Below are 16,332 nucleotides of genomic sequence, written 5' to 3' on the forward strand. Positions count from 1 at the left end.
TGAGGAATCTAAAATATAAGACATGTTTTCAGTTATTTCACACTTTTGATAAAGCGCTATATAAATGTAATAAATAATAATAGTTCCACCACCCCCCCACACTTTCATCTATATGTTTATGGCTATTTAAGACTACTCTTACAGGGCAGGGCCCCCCTCATATTAATTCATTATTTATTTATGTTATTACTGATGCCTATATGTTTTTAGCTTTTTGTCTTTAGGTTGTTGTGTTGTAATTGTTGGCGCTTGTATGGCAAGACAAATTTCCGTGTCTACGGACAATAAAGTGCTATCTATCTAGCTACAGTATCTAACATGCAGACTCCACACAGAAAGTCCAGCCCGGACTGGAAATCGAACCAATCCTTACCGTGCTGCCACGTGTGTATGTACTACACAGGTGTAAACATACATGTTGCGTAATGTATAGAGTAAGAGATTGGGTGGCTCTTGGCAATTGGCCAAAAGAAGAACCACCTCTCAATGCCAGGAGTCCATAAAAAAAGTCTGTAGCTTTCCTCTCCACATTATCACCTGTGAACCTGCAAGATGCGTCTGACTCAGTCCCTGCTCATCCTGGTCCTCAGCCTCCCTGCCTGTGAGTACTTTGAGAGTTATGCACGTCTGATGGATCAGCATCAGAGACATTTTGATTTCATGGTGGTTTTGCATTGACTGAGATGTCTCCATTGTGTCTCATAGTGCTGTGTTACAGAGCTGTGTGGCAGTTCAGGGCGATGATCCTCTGCACTGTACCTGACAGCTGGCCCGTGCTGGACTACGCTGACTATGGCTGCTACTGCGGCCTGGGAGGCTCTGGCACACCTGTTGATGAGCTTGACAGGTAACAGTGCGTGATGGCGTATGTGCTGTTCTGAAAGTCCCCAAACCCAATCCGACTTAAAAGGTCAAATCACAAATAAAAACAAACACATTGTCTGACTTATACCTCTAGTGATGTTGTGGCAATGCGAAGGTTTTCAGTTTTGTGTGCAAAATATGTTCCTCTGAGACTCCTGATGTCACTCACTAAGACAACGGAGGTGTGTGGAATTTAGTTTGTGCTACTCAAATCACTAAAACACATTGGGTTGTTTTCATAGGGAGAAAATAGCTCTGGTACCGCTGTGTTTGGATTAATTGACCCTTAGAGGGGTAAAAAAAAGAAGAGTCGATTAATCAATAAACCTAGTCAACCAACACAAGTGTATTCACTGGATCCAGCTTCTTTAATATGAATATTTGCTTTTTTATAGTATTTGTATATAGTATAGTAAATGGAATATCTTTTGGGTTCTGGGAATGTTGTTCGGACCAAACAAGACATTTGAACATGTCACCTTGGACTCTTGCGTTGGGCACGTTCAGTATTCTTTGACATTTTATAGACTGAACAATTAATCGATGAATTGAGTAATGAATCAGCAAAGTAACCTAAACTGTAAATAATCATTAGTCACATTCCTACTTAATTTTAAAAAATCTCCTCAAACTCAAGAAATGATGAAGTTGAAGCGCAACAGTAGGAGATTTCCTTCATCTTGATAGATGGAAAGGAGGTGGACTGACGTCCCTGGTGCTTTGTGTGTGATGCAGGTGCTGTCAGATCCACGACCAGTGCTACAGTGATGCCATGCAGCTCGACGAATGCTGGCCCATCTTTGACAACCCCTACACCGAACTGTACCGCCACAGGTGTGACAAGGCCAGCAAGAGCGTCACCTGCCTGGGTGAGTAATCAACAACGCTTGCAAACACAATCAACTCTTAAATTCAGAGTTTTCAGTTTTACATTGAATTAAAGGACAAATCCGGCGCAAAATGAACCAAGGGTTTAATAACACGTGTACCGGGTCAACCGTTCTCTGGGATATGTTTTCACGAACGCCGTGATTGAGCTATATTACTGGTTGCACTGAGTTAGTCATTTGACTGTTTGTGACCGTATTCCCAAGATGGCGCCCGCCTGTATACATGAACGGTACTGTCTTTATAAACTATCTTTTTAATAAACTGTCCCTAAAGGGACCCTCATGATGCTCCCGTGGAAGTGTGGTGCTATTTTGAGCCTTGTTGGTGGTATAGAAATAGCGATTTCTTTTTACTTTACCAGTGCCCCGACGACTTGCGCTATAAGCTAATTAGCGGTTTGCGCTAAAACTGGTCACATTCGATTAGCATGAAAACAAATCCCAGAGAACGGTTGACTCGGTACACATGTGTTATTAACCCCTAGGTTCATTTTGCACCGGATTTGTCCTTTATGCAGTCCCTCCAGAAAACGTGATTATGACGCTGCACTTTTGCCGCATAAATTGCCGATTTCCGCGCAAAATATGCCGGGCTTGCGTGATTTCATAATCCCCACATTTTCGTTGCAAAAAAGTCACATATATCTTAACAGAAAGTGAAAAATGTTGCGTTTACTTCAGACAAGAGCAGCCATTTTCCCCTGTTGCCATGGGAACATTATGAAGTGACGTAATTACACGACGTGAACGTCATCGAAAAAGCAGTGTGTTGGGGGTGTCTTTTTCATCAAACCGCAGTTTTTGCAAGTTCCCGCAATTTCATCGCATAAATATTCCACATATTCCATCGCATTTTTTAAGAAAAGGTGCCGCATAATCAATGATTTTTGCCCGCAACAATCACAAAAAAACTCTTAAAACGATGATGGTGGATAATGGATAAAAAAGGGTGTGTTATCTCTTCTCTGTCTCTTTCTCCTGTTCCCTCACCTCTCTCACTCTGCTGCTGCTCTCCTCCGCCTTTCTCATTTAGATGACAACAACCCCTGTGAGAGGTTCATCTGTGAGTGTGACAGGAAAGCAGCCATGTGTTTCGCCAAGGCAGATTATAATGAAAGAAACGCCAACCTTCCCAGCGAACGCTGCAAGTAGGCCGAGGGACTCGGAGAGAAACACGCAGAAGAGTGTGTCTTTATTCAAAATCAACAAGTGTCATTGTATTCATAGTTACTGTTTTGTTGTCTCCAGCAAATGCCACGCACACGTACTGTATATGCAACTTGTATCCCTTTTTGTGACTCTCAAAATTAATACATTGATATCAAAAACATCATTTCCTTCTGTCTTAATTTGAGCCATTATTTTCCAACATATCAGGCCTGTCGTGTTGGTGAGGGTTCAGTGGCTCGGACAGGTTCACTGTCTCTCACATCACGCCTTGGTTTCACAGATGTATGGATACGGCAGGTTGCAGTCTGCGTCATTCCACATCTTGCGTTTGCGTATCGCAGAACTGTGAATCTGCCCACAGTCCTCTCCGTTCTCTCTGTAGTCCCAGTTGTCAGGCTGACCCTTATCCCAGAAACTGAACGCAAACAGAGGAAGGAAGAGATATACATACATACGTATCTTACATCTAGTGCAGATTCCAAAATCTCAAAAGATTATTATTGGGGGGTTTTCTTCTGGTAAGTAAAGCCAATCTAGCAGCCACTTGTATATTTTAACAGCAACCCTGATATAATGTAACATATCAAAACAAGCATTTTTTTCTTGTGCTTTGTCATTTTTGTAACTCTGTTTCTCTTACGTTGGGGTGGAATTGAAGTCCGTTCCATCCACCCAGCTCCAGTGTCCCTCGTGTTCTCGCTCCACGAGTCCAATCCAATAGTTATATCTGATTTCAACTACTTTGGAAATGTAGTCCTAGAAAAGAAAATAGCAACAGCTTATTTAAGGCCTTTGTTGATTCTGAGAAACATTATGGCGTGTGTGTGCTGCTTATCAGAGCTCTGTTTTTGCACATTCATTCAGTGGAACCTCACAGTAGCACAAAGACACTTCAGATACATGGAAACCAAAGCTCACCAGTTCCTCCGCGTTGTTCAGAACCACCAGGTGTGCTCCGTGTGTTCGGCACCGCTCCTCTGCTTTGCTCCAGGTCACGGCAGTGAGGGATAGCAGGTAGCAGCTCCTCTGGAAAGACTCCCATCCTTCCCTGCACGTTCCTGGTTTGATGAAGATAGTCAAGAGAGATGGTTTTCGGAGAACTCCCCCCTTTGAATTATGATTTTATTGATATGTAAAGGATTCAGCGTTTACCTTGAACTGGGACAAGTTTCTGTAAGACGACCTCCTGCATAGTTGTTGCACCTGAAACCATTTCCTGACCTGAACTGGACGATGAAGTTGTCCCTCCACTGCTGATCCTCTCAAGGCTTAGTTTGACGTCAGTGATTCCCTTGTTTAACTGGGAGACTTTGAGATACAACAATTGTTATATGATAAGACAAAGACTGAAAGCTGAAGTCATGAATCGGCTTCACTGGGGAGTTTAAAGTCGTACATCTTATCCCAGTGACCATCAGCAGAATTAACAGCAGCAGCAGCAGCACACCATACAGGACATACACCACTATCCTCCTCAGACCTGCAGACACTGACAGACAGGTTTTGAAGTGTAAAGTGACATCTGAAATGGTTGAATCAAAATGAATTGAAGTGTACATGTTTTACCCGTTTGGGCAGTCGTTTTGTGCTCTTCCTGGACAGAGCTGTTATCAGACGATGCAAACCGGTGATACTGAGCCTCCATTACTGAAAGAGAGGCGCACATTCTTTTTTTTAACTTTTGAATGCAGTTAATATAAACTAATATTTCTAACTAGGCTATATTGCTGTAATTTGAAAGTTGGTAGAAAAGCTTATGGTTGATGTTAAAAGTATTCAGTCCATTGAGTCATTTTGAGATTCTCGGCAAATAAGAGGTCAACTAAATCTCCCTTGTTTGTTTTCAAGCCCATTATGTTAACGATTAACGGCTCAATAAATACAGAATTAGAGAATTCTGCCATTAGATACTGTATAATACACAAACATGTTCAAAATATATATATATATATATATATATATATATATATATATATACACAGATAGTTTGACCACATGCTTTGCTAAAATTCAAATCGTGATATAAAAACAAACGATTATTCAGTGTATAATTCATAATGTTGTTTGTACTTGCATGACACAGTGAGTGATGCGCATTTCTACACAGTTGTGGATTTCCATAAATGTTGAAAAGAACGACTATGAAGTCATTACAAAAACTATCACTTACCGTCATCAAGAATCAGAAGCTCTCTGAATCGCTGGTTGGACTCTGACCATGAGATCACACAAAGTCCTCCCCTTTAAAGAGAAACACTTTCAATGTTCAATTTCAATGATAGAAAACTTTTTTTTTAATGTGACTACAATTATTCAGTTATTATTTATCATTATCTGCTGTCCAATTATCAAACACTGTAAGTCATTGGCTGTTTTCCCTGTGATGTGTTTACCTGACATATAGGAAATTATGGGGGGGGGGGCGACTAGGAGAATTTAGGCAGTGGTGTAGTCTACGTGATACGCAGGTATACGCAGTATACCCACTAAGAAAGGTCCAGGATTTCCATATACCCTCATACAAATGTGCAATGGCACGTAACAACATACTTTCCATTATAATTTTGATATATTTTGTATTCATGTATGTTATATTTTGTATGTCATCTGTTGGTTTTTTGTTAAATAGGCTAAATAAAGGTATTTCCACTGTAAATTGGTGCATACAAGTAAGTCAGAATGCAGGAAATGAAGTCTTTGATGCTTAAAACTTCCCCGGATGGAGGACACCCACACCCCCGACTATGATATGGCCCCCCCAAAAGGCCCATTCTGGCCCATATATATAGGCCCATAGTACAGTGCAGTATACCCACTACAATACATTGGACAACACAACTGAATTTAGGTGATATTATATATATTAAATAACTGTGAACAGACACATTACAAAAATGAATGTCCTTCTCGTTATCATTGTACATGTGAATTACCACTACGTATGTCTGTGAGTGAAAACCGTCTGCGCCACACCAGTAGTTTACATTCCTGCTTTGCTTGTGACTTAGACTTAAAGTGCATTTCATTAAAGAGTGATTTTCTCTTCACAGACTTTGGATTGGTTTTAGAAGGACCTATATTTAGAGGCTTATTTAGTGGCCTATTTTACAAGAAAAAAGGAATAATCAACATCATTTTGTTTGGCAAATAATGTTTTTGTGACCACTGCGCCCTTGTGTGGGACCTGACCCCCATGTTGGGAACTATTGCATTAGAATATGCAGTGGGAACTTCACATTTTGTTAGATACAGATGATTCAAACTGTATATTACAACTCCAGGACACATCCTATTCCCTGCATTTAAATATATATGAATACTGGGATTGTTATGGTAAAACAAGTGAAATCATTTTGCATCAGTGTATTTCGCTATTACTATCAGACACTTCAATTACCACTGACGTGAGAGGACCAAAACAACTAGACTATAAGTCAAATACATTTCCAACAGAAACAGGTTTGCACTGCTCTGCCTTGTATTAAAGCACACACTTCAGACACTATACTGCTGTCTGAGGACACAAGACACTTTGACCAAAACCATATCTCATTCCCTCGAGTGCCATTTTTGCATTCATATTTATTGCAACTACCTTGTCTCCTCTCTCTTTATTTGTGACTATTTTTCTTCTTTTTAAATTATTTTAGGCCTTTATTTTTATAGGACAGCTGAAGACATGAAAGGGGAAAGAAAGGGGGAATGACATGCAGCAAAGGGCCGCAGGTCGGAGTCGAATCCGCGGCTGCCACGTCGAAGGAGTACACTTCCATATTTGGGCGTGCGGTGCACGCTCTACCAGGTGAGCTACCCAGGCGCCCATTTGTGACTATTTTCTAAGTACCTTTACTATTTATGTTTGTGTATCTAGTATAGGCTACCTTTTATAGGCTTTTGTATTTGTGTTGTAGCTTTTGCGTTTGTGTTGTCGCTTATGTATTTGTGTTGTGGCTTTTAGTTGTGTTGTGTCCTTTGCGTTTGTGTTGTGGCTTTTGTGTTTGTGTTGTGTCCTTTGCGTTTGTGTTGTGGCTTTTGTGTTTGTGTTGTGTCCTTTGCGTTTGTGTTGTGGCTTTTTGCGTTGTGTTGTAGCTTTTGCGTTTGTGTTGTGGCTTTTGCGTTTGTGTTGTAGCTTTTGCGTTTGTGTTGTGGCTTTTGCGTTTGTGTTGTGGCTTTTGCGTTTGTGTTGTAGCTTTTGCGTTTGTGTTGTGGCTTTTGCGTTTGTGTTGTGGCTTTTGCGTTGTGTTGTAGCTTTTTGCATTTGTGTTGTGTCCTTTGCGTTTGTGTTGTGGCTTTTGCGTTTGTGTTGTGGCTTTTGCGTTTGTGTTGTGGCTTTTGCGTTGTGTTGTAGCTTTTGCGTTTGTGTTGTGGCTTTTGCGTTTGTGTTGTGTCTTTTGCGTTTGTGTTGTGTCCTTTGTGTTGTGGCTTTTCCGTTTGTGTTGTAGCTTTTCCGTTTGTGTTGTAGCTTTTGTGTTGTGTTGTAGCTTTTCCGTTTGTGTTGTAGATTTTCCGTTTGTGTTGTAGCTTTTCCGTTTGTGTTGTAGATTTTCCGTTTGAGTTGTAGCTTTTCCGTTTGTGTTGTAGCTTTTGCGTTTGTGTTGTAGCTTTTGTGTTTGTGTTGTGGCTTTTGTGTTTGTGTTGTGGCTTTTGTGTTTGTGTTGTGGCTTTTGTGTTTGTGTTGTAGCTTTTGCGTTTGTGTTGTGGCTTTTGTGTTTGTGTTGTGGCTTTTGTGTTTGTGTTGTAGATTTTCCGTTTGTGTTGTAGCTTTTCCGTTTGTGTTGTAGCTTTTGCGTTTGTGTTGTAGCTTTTGTGTTTGTGTTGTAGCTTTTGCGTTTGTGTTGTGGCTTTTGTGTTTGTGTTGAACCGTCTCGGACACCGTATATGAAACTCAACAGTGGCTGCAGTTTAATCTTCACTTACATTTAAATCCGTACACTACATTAACTTGTGGGGGGATGTTGTGATCATGTTTCCTGATGAACCATAGGCATAGAAAGTATAGTATATAGTATACTATATATTAGTGATGGCGAACTGAAGCTTTCTGAAGCAGTGAAGCTTTCAAGCCAATTGTATCGAAAAAAGGTTCACTACTCGAAGCTTCAGAACTCTATGAGGACATCTGGTGGTGAAGTTAGGGATAGCATTGTATCACAAACTGTTTCACAGTTATTAGCCATGAATGTCTTTAGAGTAAGCCCGACCCAACCCGAGCCCGTGCTCGTTGTGTCCAAGCCCGGCCCGACTCATTAACTGGAATCATGAGCCCGATTTTAACCCGACACTTTTTTTAATACGTCTGACGTTCTCATACAATTCAGAGTTGTTTGAACTGCAGAAATCTGTTTAAAATGATCTTAATGAATAATGCAACAAGGACGAAGCATGTAAACTGCGCTGTTTGTTTATTCAGAATGGAACGGATCGCAAATGGATCTGAATGAAGAAACGTAAAAAAAAAAAAAATCTACGTATTTCTCTGTGAGGGCTTGCCTCGCCCTCACGCTTGGAAAAGTAACAAATGAGGACGTTGAAGGCTGACTATCATCTTTTCTGCCACGGCAAGCCTGCTTCATGTGTCTGTTCATCATCCAAGTCCCCGTTTTATTTGCTGTTATACGACAGCGTGCCGCACTTAATGCACTCAACAAAGCCGACACATATTGTCACTGCCCACGACTTGTTTTAAATGGTTCCATACCTCCGACTTTCCTCCAAACTTTCTCAAAGGTAATTATTCTATTTCTGATTATAACATAGCTTTCTCCCCACCCAATTAGGCTATAGGCCTAGTAAAAAGCACAAAATCTTGATCAAGGGTCCGGCCTGGCCCGGCTTGGCCCAGGATAGTGGCGGAAAATAACGGCCCGGCCCGAAAGTCTGGCGGGCTCGGGCATGGGCAGAGAATCTAAACTCTACTTTAGAGTTGAAGATGAACACATTTTGAGTATGAATTCATTGATAAATAAATAATGACATAAATAACTAAGCCTATATGTGGGACCTTGCATAAATAAAAATGTAATTGCCTTCTCCGCCAAAAAAAAAGAACTATAAAGTTAGGATTTTGGTTGTGAACTGTCTTGTGTTTGAAAACAAATACATCAATTTGGGAGGGAAATGAATGAAGAACACATTGCACATTGCACACTCATTTCTGTGATTAGTCCTATGTAGCCTAGAGAAACATTGTATATATATATATATATACACACACATATATATATATATATATATATATATATATATATATATATATATATATATATATATATATATATATATACACTACCGGTCAAAAGTTTGGTGTCACTTAGAAATTTCCATTCCAGACAGAATACCAGCAGAGATCAGTTGCATTGTGTTTTTTTTTAATCAGGGCAGCAGTTTTCAGATTACATTATGTGCTTACATAATTGCAAAATGGTTCTCGACTGTTGTAGACAGAAGTGGCTGAAGAAATGCTTGAAATTCCATGTTTTTTGGTCTAAACGTCATACCCAAATTAAAAGTGGTACAGCTCCCATATACTTTGACACTTAGGGGTGTGCCTGATATCATCCAAGTTATAAATCTGTAAAATTATTAAAATACACTGCCGTAAACACATCTGACAGGTGACAGACAACAGCATTAGCCACGTCTCAGCTTACTACAGAAAAAAATTCAGAAGCTAAAAGACTCAAAAATGGATTTTATATGAATTCTTTTCTACAAATATGTCTGTGCGTTTTTTATTTCTATTTGAAAAGTGCAAATAAAAAAACCAAAAAACTACAAAATACAACACTTCTCAAATACACAAACAAACCCACATCAATCACCTTTCCAATGATATCAGGCACACCCCTGAGTGTCAAAGTATATGGGATCTGTACCACTTTTAATTTGGGTATGACGTTTAGACCAAAAAGCATGAATTTCAAGTGTTTCTTCAGCCACTTCTTTCTACAACAGTCGAGAACCCTTTTGCAATTATGTAAGCAAATAATGTAATCTGAAAACTGCTGCCCTGGTTAAAAAAAACAATACAACTGATCTCAGCAGGTATTGTGTCTGGAATGGAGTGGAATGGAAATTTCTAAGTGACCCCAAACTTTTGACCGGTAGTGTACATACACATATATACATACATACATACACACATATATATATATATATATATATATATATATATATATATATATATATATATATATATATATATATATATATATATAGTGTAGTAGGCTACAAACTTGAGTGTTTCTCACAGGTGTTCCTACATAGACAGTATAGAAGGTTCCTAGCCTACTGAGTGTCTGTAGTTCACAGTCTCGCCGCTTGACGGACCAGTAGAGCTGTCTGGCCTCCACGTGACACCCATGGGTGACACCTCTATACATATTCCTTCCGGTCTCTGTGCACCTCTTAGAAAGTAAAATGGCGGCTCTCGGACGCTTCTCTCAAATGTTGCTGAGGTCTTCTTTGACCCAGACCCGGCGTCAGCTTTCTGCTGCTGCTGCCGGACACGGGGACCAGGCAGGTAATTGTGCCACGTCTTTGCAGTTCTCTGGTTGAATTTATTGTCACTTCATTTTGACGTTTTGACAGTGACCTTGCAGAGCTAACGTTAGCTATGTTAGCATTAGCAGTGCTAGCTTAACATCCTTGAGCGGACGGAGAAGAAGCTGCACAAAACATTTAGCTTTCTAACCTGAAGACATGTCGTCATTTCAGCCTGCCACCTCGTTAAAACACTTCCCACTCACCCGCGCAGTCTCATTGCAATTTACTTGAGTTTGTTATTTACGTTGCTTGTAAAGTGGAGCAGTGTCACGAACATGTAACGTTATGTTGCTTCCTGCAAGCTAAGCTAGCAATCAGGTCAATAGATATTCTTAACGTTAACGTTATTTGTCGTAAAAAAATGTTTCCCCCAACTTGTATCAAGCAGTAATAACCGCTTTACGAAACTAGAAAGGGATGGAACAACAGGTAATTAACACAAGTTATGCACCTATCCATTTTTATATGTAACGTCACGTTAATCAGGCGGAGAGAGGGGCGTTGAAACATGTAACAAGAATTACAAAATACACAATCGTTAGCTAGTGAGATGCTCCTATCTTTTAAAGGCGATCAAAACGCTTTGAGTTGAATGTCACCTTAGTTAACCGCACGCCGAGGTAGCTTGATATAACTTGATACCTAGATGATCACCAAGCAGCACATGTATTCAGTCGAAAAGGTATTAAGTTAATATTATCTTTTAAAACAAACTCCCCATTATTTTTGGATGAAAATGATTGCTGGAACTGATGAACGTGTTGTAAAATTAAAAGATTATGCTTTTCTGAGTTATACAGGGAAAACACTTTGCGTCACACATGTAATTGTTCATCAGAGATCAGACACTGTGCTGCATTCTCAACCCTTTTCTCTCCTTTTCAACTTTCAACAATTGCTTTTAAATCGGTTCTAAAACATCTACTAGGATTGTCCATAATGTGTGTGTGTGTGTGTGTTTGTTTGTTTGTGTCATTTTGATAATCAGTCGTGAAAAAGCCAACTCCGTGTTTATAAATCTGCGTGTGTGGGTTATTCCAAACCGTATTCTTTCTCTGTGCATCTTACTGTAAAGATTACATTCTGTGTAATAGCATTAGGTCTCCTCACATTTATGTTGTCCATCGTTTATTGCTTGGTGAGTGCAGATTTGAAACAATGTAAAGTCACTAAAAAGCACTTTAATTCTCAACAAACGGTGTGGTTGGATTTTTCGAATTGCTTTTTTTTGGCTAACTAATCATTATTGTCTTTCTCTTCCAGCTAGGACATGGAAGATCCTCACTTTCGTGGTTGCCCTGCCCGGTGTTGCGGTGTGCATGTTGAACATGTACCTGAAAGAGCAGCAGCATAGCCATGAACAGCCAGAGTTTGTCCCTTACAGCCACCTTCGCATTCGCAGCAAGGTCTGACTTGTGACTTAAATAATTCCCATTCCAAAATGGGTCTTCTTAAGTGTCCCATTCATCAATACTTATTTATTTTTCTTACAGCGTTTCCCTTGGGGAGATGGCAACAAATCCCTTTTCCACAACGCTCACTTGAATGCCCTTCCTGACGGCTATGAGGGCCACGATGAATAAACCCTCCATCCACACCTCCTAAACTGGCACAGGGACCAGTCCTCCCTCGGTGTTTGTTACTGGACCACACTTTTATTTACAGTTTACTCTTCATTTTTGTTGCGTTTACCTCTGTGCTCTCAACATGGGGCACCCAAACCAACAGTTCCTTTACTCTGGACCATTAAACAAAAATGTCAGACTTGAAACCGACTTAACATAAATAAAGTAACTATTATTACCTCAATTCATGTTTTATTTCTTGTGTTGATGTAATGTAGTGTTCCAGGGTTTTCACCTTCAAAGTATAACATGAAGAAATAGGCCATTTTCATAGCCAACATCTTGACCAGAGTGAAAGCATAGGTATAAATAATAAATGATAGTGGAATTCTATTCAGCTACTCCAGTTTCAGGATCCTGGGATTGTGCACGCTGGCTCACTTTCTAGTCAATTTCATTTATATATCCCAAATCTGCTTCAGGGGACTTCACAATCTGTGCACCCTCTGTCCTTTTCGACCCTTTGCTTCGGATAGTGCTTCGGCAATAGGTGTGTGTACAGAATAGACCAACATAATCAAATTACAATATAGGTGATCCATATGACAAAATTATACATTTATAATGTATACTTTTGTAATGTATAAAAAAAATGATGTGAACATATGAAAAAGATGGATCCAATTGTGTCGCACAACCTCCTCCACCATGGATCCTGGAAAGAGGAAATGCTACACAAACGTATAAGAAGCAAAACTGAAGCACATCATTCCCACAAGAGACCGGAGTAAAGGTTGGAGATCCAGATCCCGCGTGGAATTAGGCACCGAGAGCCAGGAGAGAGATGTCCCAGGCCCGGACAGCCGAAAGTCCAGCACTGAGAAGCCTCAGTTGACCCTTGTGTTGTCCTCCCGTCAACCTTGGGGGGGAAAAAAAACAAGTTTTTGATGCCTTTTTTTCACAATTTCACGTTTTAAATAGTTGAATTTTTCTTCTACACATTTTCAGCGCTTATTTCTACGTCCCATATTTTCTGATATAAAAAAAAAATGTAAAACAGGTCAATTTGACCCAAAGTCAACACAAGGGTTAAGAGAGAGAGAGGGGGGGGAGTGCTTATGGGACTCTCCAACAACAGAGGGTTATTGAGAAGCAGTGGCTCTCAGAAAGGAGCAGTCAGGATCCCTGTATAGACCTTTTTCATGGCAGACATGTTGACATGTCATAGTAGGAAAAGCACAAGTGTATTCAAAAGCATTAATGATGGCTGCATTCCACATAGGAGAGGCCCTGGTATTGTGCTTGCTGACTCACTGAAATAGCTCACTGGGACACTTGATGGATCTGAGCCATCATTAAGGTTATCAATTTCAACTGTGCTTTTCCTACTATGACAAGTCAAAACTGCCTGCTGTGAAAAAGGTCCGTAGTGAGAGCGGAGAGTCCTGACTGGAGTATAATGTTTGAGAAGATCACTGTCTGCCATGACTTACTGAGATAATTAAAGTGATGGAGCCATCGTTAATGTTATGCACTTTTCCAATCTCACTTTCTATTTAATGTAAGACGCTGCAGATCACCTTGGTTCACCTATACAGGTGATTACACTTGTGCCTCAGTTTGTCCTCTTTTCAGGACTGTAGGCATGTGCAGACTTGTCAAGACACCTGTCAAGGTGTGACAAATTACAGTGAATCGTTTCTTAACCATTGTGTTGTCTGTTGTTTGCTTTTGCTTTTTCCAACGTTTTAAATTGTTACATTTTTCTTCTACACATTTTCAGCGCTTATTTCTACGTCCCATATTTTCTGATATAAAACAAAAATTGAAAACGGGTCAATCTGACCCGAAGTCAACACAAGGGTTAAAAGTAAATGAAGTACAGTGAGGTGACATAATTCCCAACCTTTAAATTAATTCACTTTTTTTTTCACAATTGTATTTTATAGATATAGACACACATATATATGAATGAATGTTGTATTCAGGGAATGAAAAAAAAGAGGTTAGAAAATGAATTCAGTGGAACACAGTGGAGTTACATTTGTACAATGTGAACCTTTCTGGGTATTACATCCACTAATTATATGTTTTGCTGATCAGTAAACATTCTTATAAGGGAAGAGAACCACAGTTTACTCCTAATAAGCCTTTTTCACAGCAGACATGTTGACTTTTCACAGTGTCCTTGTGTTATTCCACATAATCACTCTACACGAAATTTCCCATGTGGCAGAATGGTTATTATCATTTTAAATTTGTATTATTATCTAGTAAGATGATCTAGACGTGTTTCACGTGACTCGCTCTTTGTTACAGACTCCACCTCTTTCATGTGAACGCGCCTTAAGCCGAATAAGAAAATCCTGGGTTAACAAAGCTTGCTGATATCCAGCTTCATAACACCGGTTATCTTTCTCCCGTTTCCGTCGCGTACACAGTTATTGATCCATGTGAAGCGTGCCGTGACTAACCGTCGCGTCTATTAAGCTCGGATTTGTTCCGTTTTGCGACCTTTGGGTTACGATTTGATTACTAAATCTAGCATTGAAACATCTCGGATAACTGCGCGCACCCGCTCCACCATAAAGGGAAGAGCAATCGCACGCCGAAAGCCTGATCCCAATCCATGAACACAGACAGAGGTGAGGAGACCTTGTTCTTGATCTCAATATAACATAACAAACTATACAAAAATAGTGTTGTCTTTTTGACTCTCATAAGTTCATATTTCAGTTCCTTGATTATTGTTTTTTTTTTTTAAATAGATTTACAGATGATGAAAAAAACAAGAGAGGGCACATTTTTTCAGCTCTAAAGAGCAGGATCTCATTTTGAAGTTGTACGAAGAAGAGAGAGAGGTATTGACAGCCAAATCCAACACTACCAGTGCCTCTAAACTGAGAGAGGAAGCCTGGCAGAGAATTGCTGATAAAATAAATGCGTAAGAAGACTTATTGTGTGACTACTTGCATTGAATTTCAAAATATTCTTATTTTATATTTGAACTTGATCTTTCCAATACTGTCACCATTGCCGACACATATAAATTGCATTCTTCTTCATGACTTCCCAGGGTATCGGACAGCGGCTACAAAAGATCATGGCAGCAAGTGAAAGTCAAACATAAAAATATAGTGCAAACAGGTAGCTTTGTTATTGCAAGTCCACATTTCCAACGAGGTAACATCCATGGCAGTGTTTTACCTCTCCGATCTATCCGTACACAGCGAAAAGAAGACAGGTGGGGGCGATGAGGACTGAGGGGGAGTCAGCAACCCCGTCGCTGACGTCCGCAGAGGAAGATGTGCTGCAGGACAAAGACAGCCTGCTGAGAGTGGAGGTCCTCCCGGGGGGGGCCTGCATTGAGCCACTCACTGGATCTGACAACTCTTTTATTAGTGGTAGGTGTACTTAATGCCTGGTTAAAACCCATTCAGGAATTTCTCATACTCTAACTCAATATTGCCCCCCACCCCCCACCCTTTACAGTCTCAGGCCATCCTGTCCTCCTCCTGCCTGTCACAAAGACTGAACCAGAGAGCCTGAGCAGTGATGAGACAGACGTCAGTGACTCTCATTTTGAAGGGGTAAGTGCTTCTAAACATGTATTTATGAGGCATTTGTCTTCTTTTTTGGTGATTCATGTTTTTTTTACTAGCCCACTCCTGGATTGATGGCAGCCCTTCATTCCTCCATCCTCTTAACAGAATCTGTCTGGCTATCATTAAACTAGTCTGGAACCAGCTTCTTGTGTGCTAGGATTGACCCAATCTCCCAGAACAAATAACCCTGGGCTGAATGGAACCTGGGTCCCTGCAGTCCGACATAGGTCATCATGTATCCTGGACCTTATCACAGGACAATAGAACATGAAGTAACTGGCCGTCCTCTGTCTTACATTTCCAACAATTTGGTGTCTTCAAGACCAATTCCAAACAATCTGGAGGGGCATTTGTCTTTTGAATACTGCAGTGATGCAATGTAACTAAGTACATTTACTCAAGTATAAATTTGAGGTACTTATGCTTTACTTGAGTACTTTTTTTTGTCTCTCCACTTCTCTATTTCTACTCCACTACATTTCCAAAGAGAAATTTTGTCCTCGTTACTCCACGACATTCATCTGACAGCTTCGGTTACTTTACAAATTAAGATTTTGCACGCAAAACACATGTTACTTTTAAAATGACGTTTTAAAAAATAATGTTTTATTTTAAATTAAACTACCCAACAATATATAGGAACACAAGTCCAGCTGACTTGATTAGCCGATTAACCACTTAGTTGAGTGACAG

General features: G+C 40.1%; 3 protein-coding genes across 3 annotated transcripts; 2 read left to right on the top strand and 1 right to left on the bottom strand.

The window, feature by feature from the left end:
* Window positions 1-404: 404 nt before the first annotated feature.
* Window positions 405-3,004, top strand: pla2g1b (phospholipase A2, group IB (pancreas)). The gene is made up of 4 exons (XM_028578151.1): window positions 405-601; window positions 706-847; window positions 1,600-1,733; window positions 2,788-3,004. Exons 1-4 carry the CDS (start codon window positions 553-555, stop codon window positions 2,904-2,906), a joined length of 444 nt encoding a protein of 147 aa, XP_028433952.1. The 5' UTR covers window positions 405-552; the 3' UTR covers window positions 2,907-3,004.
* Window positions 3,005-3,185: 181 nt separating this feature from the next.
* On the bottom strand, window positions 3,186-10,735 carry LOC114555405 (C-type lectin domain family 4 member E). Its single transcript, XM_028577772.1, has 8 exons — window positions 10,618-10,735; window positions 5,095-5,165; window positions 4,491-4,571; window positions 4,321-4,413; window positions 4,077-4,232; window positions 3,843-3,982; window positions 3,565-3,680; window positions 3,186-3,339 (listed from the first exon to the last, which is right to left on the bottom strand). The coding sequence occupies exons 3-8, from the start codon at window positions 4,567-4,569 to the stop codon at window positions 3,186-3,188; spliced, it is 738 nt and encodes a 245-aa protein (XP_028433573.1). The 5' UTR covers window positions 4,570-4,571; window positions 5,095-5,165; window positions 10,618-10,735.
* Window positions 10,259-12,278, top strand: cox6a1 (cytochrome c oxidase subunit 6A1). Its single transcript, XM_028578152.1, has 3 exons — window positions 10,259-10,446; window positions 11,733-11,875; window positions 11,963-12,278. The coding sequence occupies exons 1-3, from the start codon at window positions 10,344-10,346 to the stop codon at window positions 12,050-12,052; spliced, it is 336 nt and encodes a 111-aa protein (XP_028433953.1). The 5' UTR covers window positions 10,259-10,343; the 3' UTR covers window positions 12,053-12,278.
* The last annotated feature ends 4,054 nt before the right edge of the window (window positions 12,279-16,332 follow it).

The sequence above is a fragment of the Perca flavescens genome, chromosome 5, assembly GCF_004354835.1.
Source record: "Perca flavescens isolate YP-PL-M2 chromosome 5, PFLA_1.0, whole genome shotgun sequence".
Lineage (NCBI taxonomy): Eukaryota > Metazoa > Chordata > Actinopteri > Perciformes > Percidae > Perca > Perca flavescens.